This window comes from Crocodylus porosus, unplaced genomic scaffold, assembly GCF_001723895.1.
Source record: "Crocodylus porosus isolate Cpor-Errol unplaced genomic scaffold, CroPor_comp1, whole genome shotgun sequence".
Classification (NCBI taxonomy): domain Eukaryota; kingdom Metazoa; phylum Chordata; order Crocodylia; family Crocodylidae; genus Crocodylus; species Crocodylus porosus.
This window is the reverse complement of record NW_017728947.1, coordinates 96,469,256-96,480,299: the sequence shown is the minus strand read 5'-3', so window position 1 is coordinate 96,480,299 and position 11,044 is coordinate 96,469,256. Positions and strand designations below refer to the sequence as shown.

Here is an 11,044-nt window from a genome sequence, read left to right as displayed (position 1 = left end):
AGAGCAGAACCATGTTACAAGGCTCAGCTTTTCTAGACCTAGCGGAAGTGAAGAACGGTGGTACTAGAAGAGCATATACTGGAAACTAATGGTTTAGCATATCTGAGATGTAGCGGTTTCTAAATGTCGCATGAATACTGGCCATCTTAAGGGTCATTGAAGAACTTACTTGTGTCCTGATGTAAGCTTTGCAGAGGTAGTACAGGCTATACAGTTTTACACTGTTGCGTAACTAGAGATTGTCTTTGTCAGCAAGGATTAAGCAGAGGAATCGATCCATCCATCAGTATGTTGAGCATCTGTCAGCTATTTTGAATCGCCGCCCCTTGTCATCTCCGACATTCCTTCTGCTTTACCACTGGTTTGTATGCAAGGAGCAGTCTTTTCAAGGCAGTTCTAGAAGCCTGGCTCGAGTTATTTAACAGTATGTGTTCAACTGAGTTGATGCTTCTGTCAAACTCTTAGACCAACTTGGATCTAAATGTGGGCTATGGTAATTCTTTGAACAGCACTAAATGTACAGTATAACCAGCTTGGTGAAGTTCTTACTCCAGCAAGTAGTGTTTGACAACTGGGTAAAAATGGACTTTTAGTAAGAGGTGAGAGTGGGGCTATTTGTGCTGAAACCCCAAGAAAATTTTAAGGTGAACTGCAAGGCAGGCGCTGTCTGCTCTGGTTGATTAGGCAGTTCTTTCCAAGTTGTACCACTGGCCAGCTTTTGCTTCCTTTCTGGAAAGAGCCTGTTTACTGCTATTCCAAATGGTATTTTTTAGCCAGACAGGCTCTATAAACTTGGAAGGTCACACTGGACTGCATGCCTAAAACAGAAGGGCTACACAATTTTTTGCAAGCTGGCTGCAGGAAGCACTGCAGCAATAGTAACTGGTCCTGGAGAATGTTTGACAGATTTAATAACCAAGTTCAGACAGTTGTCTTTCAACAGAAACCTATCAATGGTAGAAGATGATATCAGATTCTGCTCTTGTAAAGCTTATGAACTAAGTCAACTGGAAACTGAAGATTGTGGTTAGACTGGAAGAATGGGCCATTATTTTTACAAAGTATGACTGGGTGTACACTTTTGGACTTCAGCCACAGCTCTGAGAATAAAAGGCAAGTTCCCTGCATTAGTTTTCCTGCAGGCCATAGGACTTTAAGGCTCATATTATCACACTATTTCAATTTGTGCATTTAAAAAAAGACCCCAACACTGAGCCCATGCCCATGGCAGTGACAAATTAGTAGTAGCAGGGAATTTAGAAGAGTGTCAACATGTATGACTGTTGACAAAACTGTTTTACAGTTGCCAAGTAGCCTAGTGCTGAACAGGCCACAGCACTTGAGATTTCATAAACTAATGTCGGGGGAGTGAAAGGGAGGTCCCGCAGGGAGGAAGTGTGAGGGCAAGCAGGAATGAATGAATTACAGGACTAAGACTGAGGTGGACTTATGGCAGAGGCAGGCAATTATTTTGGGCAGAGGGCTGCTTACCCAGTTTTGGCAGGCTGTTGAGGGCTGCATACGTAGCCCCGCCCCTTGACAGGTACCCCACCCACTGGTCACCATCTTGGGACCAATGTCCTAGGGCCAGCAGGGGTCTGTGGAGCCGGGCTGGGCTGCACCAACAAGACGAGGGGGGAGCTGGCCCAGCTCCACAGAGCCCCTGCCAGCCAGGACCCCTGTACTCCTGCCACCCTGCTCTGGGCCCTGCCGGCGCTGGCCCTGGGACACCGGTGTGGGTCCCGTGTTTCCACTGGCTCCCTGCCCATTCACACCCAGTGCCCCCAGTACAGGTGGGGGGGGCAGCGTACAACCCTGACCCCCTGCTCACTGGCAGGGAAGAAACTGGTTCCGAGTGCAGGGAAAGCGGCCCCTCACCTGCCCCGTGGCCGGTGCTCCTTGCTGCAGTTGCTCGCAGCCCCCACAGAGCTGTCTGGAGGAGGCACAGGCAGCGCCGCATGGGCTGCAGTACAGGGCACCAGCCACGGGGCGGGTGAGGGACCGCTTTCCCTTCCCTGGGCCGCTTTTCCCCCCCGTCCTTCTCCCTTACCTGCAGTTCCAGCACAAGGCAGCCACATGGTCCCAGGCCAGAAGCCCCTGCTGTTGTGGGAGCCTGCTGGGCTTCCCTTGGGTCCTACTGTCATTTTTTAAAAGGAACCAAAGGCAGAGAAATATTAATTTTCTAAATTTTTTAGCAGCCCTGCAGGCTGGATAGAATGGTGTCGCAGGCTGGGGCCCGCAGGCCATATTTTGCCCACCCCTGACTTATGGTGTCTAAGAGGAGCCGTAGGCTTAAACAGTGCAGTGCAGTTCAAAAACTGTCGTACAATCCCTGTATTCTGACCAGATGAAGTTGCTAAGGCTATGAAGGACTCTGGAGACTGGTAGGCAGTATTTCTAGATGGCTGCTTGTGCCTGGGCAGAGTAAGAAAGTGGTGAGGAGACAGGTGAGGCTGGCAAGTCTTGAAGCCTCTCTTGTGGATCTGCTGCAGAGCTGCTATAGTGCTTGCACTGAGAGCTGGTGTTCAGAGAGGGACAAGATATAAGCTGCCTGGTCTGTGAACCTGAAGCACTTGGTGTAGTTGTATTCCAAGGACAGACTAATGCAATAGTGATGTGCCTTGTCTGATCCTTATATTAAAAATAAATGTTATGTGGCTTTTTTTTTGGTAGTCAAGAGGCACCCTTACTGTTGTGTTCAGTGGTGCCAAGGGAAAACCTACTGGAGTGACACAGGAGACCAAAAGTATGAAGCTGCAGAGGCTAATAAACAAAACCAGCAGAGGGCCATGTGGACGATAAACAGTTTATTACCAATATGAACACAGATACTGTGGTGCACTGACGTACCGGTTTAATATTGTGATAACTGAGACAAAAAACTTTGTCATTTGACAATTGATGTGTCTCTGTTTCTTCTGGTGATGCCACAATACATTTCTGTTGGCAAAGGGGCTTCATTTACATTGCAGACTACTAATAAAATTACTTTGAAGTCATCTATTAAAAGCAAATGGTTCACATGTTGTCTTACCTACTACTAAAAAGAAATGTAATACATTTAAATAAGCAAATACAAAATACAAAAAAGGCTGACAAATCCAATGTGCAGTCAGATGAAATCTAAAAAATCCAGAAATTTAAAATTGAATATTCTTTTAGATTAAGACTTTTAAAATGAAGCAAATCCAAGGCAGCAGCAAGCTTCAAAGTGTGCTGAGTCTGCTAATAAAAAGGGTTTAAGAACAAAGACAGTGCAGGTGTCCTCTTGTTTCTCCATCTTGCATGACCTTGATACATTTAGAAATGATCCAGTCTTCTTAGCATCCTTAGTACCTTGCAGATACTGTGCAGTCATTATGTTGTACTGATTCTACTCAACTCCTGCCTTATGGCTAGAAAACCAAGGTGAAAGGTTAACCAATCATTTACTCCTAGAATGACTAAGTAAATGCAAAGGTGGTGACTGAGAGGTTTGCACCCTTAAACCGAAAGGGCCAGAAGTGTGGGATGGTAGATGAGAAAATTAAGAAAATGCAGGATAGAGTCCTAGGCCCCAGCCTTTCTCCATACATTTTCTTATGTAGTTCTAACAGGTTTAAAATGTGTCCCCTCCAACTTATAGTTTGCTCCCTGTTCTTGCTTTCAGGCTTCCATTGATTTAACTGGGAGCTGCAGTATGTTATCTTATGTCACTATGTATATAGTGTCAGAACTGCAGTGTATTTTCAGAAAAAACAGACACATACACAATGCCTGTGCTTATACTTTTGGGGCACACTTCACTGCTCCATGACCAGGAGGGCATTTGTAGGAGAACCACAGCCCTTGAATGGTCACATCTCCCTACATGTATCTCTACTCTTACCTTCATTAAACTAATGCATATTTAAGAAAAGAGTTTTTCCAAGCAGCTATTAGAGGTACTTCCTGAAGCATTCACTGTAGTTCGTTCTGTCTTGTTTTGAACATGAATGAAATTTCACAGGATAAAAGGATCAAAATAAATGATTTTTTTCCATTCCTTACCGTCAATTATCTCTTCTTTCACTTTGTGTAATTCTCTTACAACTTCCTCCAATATTTCCTGAGAAAACAAAAGTGATCTGATCAGAATTTCCTTTTAACTTGTAGAAGAAAAAGCCTTGTAGCACCCTAGAGGCCAGACTTTATTCCACCTACTGGTGGCTAAGTGGCCTTGGGTGCCTAAGTGCAATTCATTCCATTGCGTTCAAGTTTTGAAAATCCATTAATGCAGTAACTCTTATAACACACTGTCATCTAACCCATAAAATGAAGTGGCACAAAAACAGTGAGAAGAAGGAGGATGACCTACCTTTAAGAGCTTTTTAGGGACTTAAGTAGGTGGATACAGAATCACACTTAGCTGCCTAAATCTACTTCAACATCTAATTTATTTATGCACCTAATAGGTGACATAAAATCTGGCCCTAACTGATTCATGTCCTCTTTTCTTGGTTGGCCCACATAGAGATAAAAGCCTATTGCTGGTGGCAGCTAAATAAGTATATCCCTCTAAGTCAAGTTGAAAGAGATCTTAGATGTGATATATTACAGAACAGGGAAGCATTGCTGTACAGACACTTTATCCTCTATGTGACTGTCTTCTTCTGAGTGTCAAGGGGCCACTATGATCCATTCTGCCTTACTCAGAGTCATAACAGAGGTCTTGCAGGGCTTGAGCAAACAGATGAGAGCCAAAAAAATCAAAGCTGAACACAAAAATCCTGTTTAATAGGACAGACTGTAGGTCTACCCTAGCCCAGTATCCTGTCTCACAAGTGGCAGAGAATAGAGGCTGAGGGTGAAGGTGAACAAGGTATGTCCAAAATTTTCCACACCGTGCTCCTCCCATTGTATTTAGAGACTGAGGAAGTTTGGATTCAGAGGCTGTTTTCCGCAAGTTAAATGCATGCCGCGTGCAAAAAAACTTATTTTTGTTAATTTTTTAGCCCGTGATTTAATAGCTGCATATCATAATCCCTGGCTCCGGTATTGGAAAAGATCCTACATAATAAGCCCCTATTTGCTTTCTGTATACCATTTCCTATTTGGTAAACCTCCATCATGCCCCCCTCAAGGATATCTTTCTCAGCTGAAAAGTGCTAGCCTATTTAGTGTCTTCTCACATGGAAGCTCCTCTAATCTCCCAGTCACCCTTGATGTTCTCCTTTGTACCTTTTTTACTTCTTCTGTCACCTTTTTGAGGACCAAAACTGCACGTAGTATTTGAGCTATGCATGGATCATAGATTTACAATGGGACATAAAAATACTTTTCATTTTGTTTATCATTCCCTTCTTAATAATTCCTAACACTTTATTTGCAGCCTTTTACTGCTGCTGAGATCTAAACTGATGTTTTTAGCAAACTATCTCCAGTGACAGCAAGATCTTTCCTGCATAGTAAAACTGAATGTAGAAGCTGTCATTGTGTGTATAGTTTTTAGGTTATTTTTCCCCATGTGCATTACTTTGCACTTATCAACACTGAATTTAATTTGCCATTTTGTTGCCCCTTTGGTGAGATCCTTCTGTAGTTCTACATAGTCTGCCTGGGTCCTTAGCCACTCAATCATTTTATGTTTGTTCACCAGAGTGCCCCAAGGGATGACGAGGTCGAATGGTCACAAACTCCTGCAAGACCGTTTCAGGCTGGACATAAGGAAGAATTTCTTTACTGTGCGAGCCCCCAAGGTCTGGAACAGTCTGCCAGCGGAGGTGGTTCAAGCACCTACATTGAACACCTTCAAGAGTAAATTGGATGCTTATCTTGCTGGGATCCTACGACCCCAGCTGACTTCCTGCCCTTTGGGCAGGGGGCTGGACTCGATGATCTCCCAAGGTCCCTTCCAGCCCTAATGTCTATGAAATCTATGAAATGTCATTTTGCGAACTTAGCCACTTTACTATTGACTGTCCCACAGCACTGGTCCTAACAGAGATCCCTGGTTTACTTGTTTCCATTTTGAATACTGACCATTTATACCCACTCTGTTTTCTGCCTAAGTCAATTTCTGATCCACAAGCAGATCTGCCCTTGAATCCTGCAACAATCGAAGTTCATTAAAAGTATTTGATGTGGGACTTTGTCCAAGACTTTCTGGAAGTCCAGATACACTGTAGCAACTGGATGACCCTTATTCCTAGCTGCTGTTTTCAGGTTGGCCAAACAACAGTTCTTCATATATAAAAGAAAGGAATTGTCAAAATACTACATAAGATTCCCAAGACCCCACTCACTCACCTGTTTCATTCGATCAAAATCTAAGGCATCCATAGCCACATCATTGCTGCTGCTAACTGGCTTCATCCTTGAGAGAGGGAGACAAAGGATAAAGCAGCAAATCAATTTTTTGCCAACACAACTGACCCCTGCTACCGCAGTCAGCAAATAGAAAAATTGCACATCCAGCTCTGAAATAAAGTTAATCTTTCTAATGTTCCACTGCTCCCTCTTGTGTCACTCTGCAGGATTTTGCAAAGCTGCTTCCTTACACCACTACACATCAAAAGATCTGCTTTTCTAACACTGAAATGCAGCAGAGGATAAAGACTCAGTGAAACCTTCTGTAGCCAACAATTTCTTGATCAGTAAAATGAAGCTAGATAGTTTCACAGCTACGTTAGTGCACAGTCTTGATGGTTAATGTTTTGGGATGTTACTGTGCTGGAAAGTGGGGGGTGGGGAAGGAGGCAGGTGGCAGGATGGACTGCAGTTCAAGTATTGGAAAGTGGTGTCCTCCATGCCAGAATTTATTTTTCATAAATATCCACTCTTCTGACTGCAGATGCCTTCACCAGCTGCTAAGGTGAGGGTAACATTTAAAAGTGAAACTTGCTTCTCCTAAATGTACTAGCGAATGCAAGGGCACCCCACTCTTAGTTAGGCAGAGCCCATGTGCTAACAAGCTGTGTTCCTGGTCCCTGCATCCTGAAAAATTTATGTTCTGTCCACTGGAGCCCTCTCTCTCTTCTTAGTTCTTGGCTTAGGCAGGACTGGCTTCACTGGGACTTGTGCCTGAGAAGGAGCTGTGATCAGGTCCTTTTGGGTTGATAGAGTTGGTTAGTTATGCTATTCAAGTGAGCTCCAAGCAAAGCTAGGGATGTGTTTTACAAAAGCAGCCTGTGCTGGTTCAGCTTGAATTATGATAAAACACTGAGTACTTGGGGAAATGCCTTGCGTGCAGTAGACAAATGAGTGAACCGTCAGTGCAATTCCACATACTAGAATTAGAATAAAATAGAGTCCCCCTCGCTAAATGGACCCAGTGCTTTACCAGCTTTTTCTAAGTTTTTGCAAGGATGGGCAATACCATGATAATCTTGATCTACTGAACACTGGTACATGTACACAGACATCCATTGCATGGAAGCTTTGGGACAGATAAAAGAGGCCAAATTTGCCTTCAGTTATACTTGTGCATCTCCACATAAGCCAGTGAAACTTTGGGCAGGATTGGTCTTTAATACAGCTCTAAGTATGCACAGGCATTGGCTGCTGCCCATTTCTCTTTCTGTGGATTATTAGCCCTGTGATATGAAACAACTTGGTATAAAAGGCAGCACAGATTTTTGTACTGAATAATTGAGGGGCTGGACTCAAGGATCTTGAGCTCTTAATGTCTATGAAATCTATAATAGCAGTAATATCCTACTTGTTGCCAGAGCTCTCTACCATCCTAGCAAGCTATTTTTGGCCAAGGGCTGGGAAGCAGCTTTTTCCATGCCAGCTGATTTCTCCTTTTCTTTAAATATGTGTGATTGGCACCGTGTGTTAGGCCCATAATTTGACCATTGGATTTTGTTTGCTGGAGCGCTGCTGTAGACTACTTTGCTTTACAGCCTGTTTCTGTATTTGTCATTACCCTCCCTGGCTTCGGGTTTTCACAGGGTTAGCAGCAGAATCCTCTAAACCCTCTGCCACATACAGTTTCCTTCTTCCTCTCTCTACACTGCAGTTGCAGAGATGGAGAAATAACCTCCATCGCCTGGCTGCAGACAGGCCCCTCATACAGGCTCTGCTTCTGAACTCCCTCTGGTATTGGGAAATGAAGGCTTCTCCTTTCAGAAAGGACCATCCTGCAAGTCCTGCTGGAACTCAATAAAGAGAACCTCTAGGTTCTTGCCCTTCCCAGGGCACAGCATATGCTCCCAGCCAATGCCAGGAACAAGAGTGGGGCCCTGATTCATAAAAGCATGAGTGTCTGCTGAACTTAAAGCATGTGCTCAGGTCCCAATGACTCCAACCTGCCCTTACCTGAATTGGGGCTCAAGGCTATATTCACAGAGCAGTTCACTGCTCTAGCATCTGCTCCCTTTGATATTAGACCTGCCAAATTCTAGTCCCACTTATATCTGCATAACCCCACTGAGACAAATACCTGGCTCAGAGTATATAAAGCAGCAGATAAGCAAATCACAACAGGATGAGTACAGATGACAATAACGACAGAATGTTAGTGCTGAATGCAGGATGACATGATTTTTTCAAAGGATAAGCTGAGATAGTTAAGATGCCAGAGCATTTTTCGGTACCTAAAAGGTGGTTGAGATTGTACTGGGCTCTTAACATCTGGACTCTTCGTCACTGATGGATTTCTATGGCAATGGAATGAAATAAGACGTGAATTGAGTACGTTATAATGATAGTGTGATTACAGTCCAGACCTTGCAGCTGACCTATAAAGCAACCAGGGCAGCTCACCTAGAGAGTAATGAAGATACAGGCTTTTCAACAGAATTGCTTCTTTCCCATGGCTTCTTCCCCGGTTCTGTAAAGTAAGCATGAAGAATTGTGGTATCTTATCCTGATTTTTTTTCTTTGCATAACAAAAACTTTAAATTGTTTTTTTTCTACCTTTGGTTTAATTGAATGTTAGGAACACGTGCTCCAGAGATATATATGAAGGAGCTCCTGGAAGCTAACAATAATGAACAGTAATGACTGCTTAAGTGTACCAATAGTAGCAAAATGTGCTTAGATGAAGATCACAAAGCTCTGTATTTTTTTACTTAATACTAAATAATTAAGTGCTTAAAAACTATGTGAATTTTGTTTAATAAAAAAATAATCCCTGTTAGAAATAAAGCATACAGTTTACAGAAACACAGTGCATACGGTTTTATTAATTCATTTATTTATTCATTTCTACTTTAAACGTTAAGTTCTAGAAAGACAAAAAGCGATAAAGGGCCTATTCTCTAAACTGGGACAGTGGGCTGCAGTGATATACACAAAGGACCCTGGAAATGGGTTACTGATAGGGTGACAATATTATTTTTAAGGAAATCTGGGACACTGCCCCCCAACCCCCACCAGGCTGTTCCTTCTCCCCACTGGCTAGCAGCAGCGGTGGGGGATGACAACAGAGGGACTGCCCTTGGGGAAATGGGGTGAGCAAGGCCACAAAAACAGGTGGCTGGAGGTCAGCTGGGCAAGAGATCAGGAGGAGGAGGAGGAGGAGGCCTGAGCTGGAGCCTGTTGCCGGAAGAAAGTAGACCGATTCCATGGGAAGTGTTAGTGCAACGTGTGCATGTATCTGTGTATGTGTGTGTGCAGTTGCTGTGGATCCAGGCTGCTTTACTGGCATGTGTGTGCGCCATGCCTGGTGTGGCTGCTTGACCATCATGGTTCAGTCTCCTCTTGCCTCTATCAGAGCATTTCTTCCCCACCCCCTTCTGCTCCCTCCTCACCCGCACTGCCTCTGCAACCCTCCACTCACTCCTCTCTCTCTTTCCCTCCCTCCTTCTCTCCAGCTTGGCCCCCTGCCACCCTCCCTGCAATGCATGCACACACACACATGTACTTGGTGGTAGCAAGGACTGGGCCTAGATGGGATGGGGCCAGCTGAGGCGGCAGTCCCAGGGCAGAGCCCAGAACCACACCCCCAAACATGGGTCCCCAGCAGCAGGGGGGGCAGGGGTGGAGGGACCCCCAGTCTCTTCATGGCAGGGGTACAAAGCATCCTGTTTCCCCACCCCCTGAGGAAGCCCCGCTGCAGCAGCTGCTCCTTGGTCCTGACTCTGCTGGGCTGCAAACAGGTGAACACACGTGTGAGCAGATATGCTCACAGCAGTGTTTTCCTTACACCCTGCCCTGCCCAATCTTGGCCTCAGGCAGGAGTGGTTCCCAGCCCAGTCTCCTCCCACCCCTGCACCTCCAGCCACTGCTCAGGAGGAGCCAGGGTAGGCAGGACAGAGGGGGAAGTGTCAGTCTGGGGCTTTTGTTTGAATTTCCACCAACTGGCTGAGGCAGCCTATGAAATCCGGGACTGTCCTGGCCAAGCCAGGACATATAGTCACCCTAGTTACTGAGCTGAAGCCACCACCAGAGGTCCCTGAACTTATAAAGTGTTCTACAAAATGCAAAAGGTGGAGAATCTGTCTGAGAAACTATCCTGCTAGGGAGATTCTGCTGATTGGTCTGACATGAGGCATAAATATACCATGTGAAGCATATGCCTAGGTTATGTCCCAAAAGCACAAAATATTTCCCTTGTAAAGGACATGGATGGCTCAGAAAAGACAGCCCAATAACAGCTATGCACATCACTACAGAGGATTTATTAACTATGGGCTGTATTACAGAACCCATTATATATGATCACAAAATCAGAGGCGAAAACTGTCAGGATTTTCTTGCCCTGAGACATTTAGGGTATGCATTTTATAATCATTCATGAATACCCGACTACAGGCCAATTTATTGTCATGCAACTCCAGGCAGTTACTGGGCTCAGCATCTTGAGAAGAAATAAGCCCCCTAACCTCATCTATATGATGCCTTCCTAACTGATCTTTCCTCCTTACTGAAAAAGCAGCAGACAGCCTGGCTTCTGTGTTCAGAACTGATGCAGGATTGCGGATCACAAAGGACTCATTACATGCGGCACCCACAAGGACAGCCCAGCCTGAAGAAAGAGAGCTTTGGGAATGTAAAAGACAGGGGGTGGACAGCAATACGGCACAGGTAAGGAACGGGAAGGTTAGAGACAAAAAGCCCTTTAGGACTTGGAGTGAGG

At 44.7% G+C, this 11,044-nt stretch overlaps 1 protein-coding gene across 5 annotated transcripts in view; it reads right to left on the bottom strand.

The window, feature by feature from the left end:
* Window positions 1–2,659: 2,659 nt before the first annotated feature.
* EVL (Enah/Vasp-like) overlaps window positions 2,660–11,044 on the bottom strand; it is a 195,568-nt gene continuing 187,183 nt past the window's right edge. For 3 of the 5 annotated variants that reach the window (XM_019552502.1, XM_019552503.1, XM_019552504.1), the window contains 5 exons: window positions 8,728–8,794; window positions 8,559–8,621; window positions 6,268–6,334; window positions 4,030–4,087; window positions 2,660–3,395 (listed from right to left, as the gene is read on the bottom strand). In XM_019552502.1, the coding sequence (XP_019408047.1) occupies window positions 3,358–3,395; window positions 4,030–4,087; window positions 6,268–6,334; window positions 8,559–8,621; window positions 8,728–8,794 (293 nt within the window). In that variant the 3' untranslated portion in view covers window positions 2,660–3,357. The remainder of the gene's footprint in view (window positions 3,396–4,029; window positions 4,088–6,267; window positions 6,335–8,558; window positions 8,622–8,727; window positions 8,795–11,044) is intronic. The other 2 variants (XM_019552505.1, XM_019552506.1) reach the window with 1 other exon arrangement.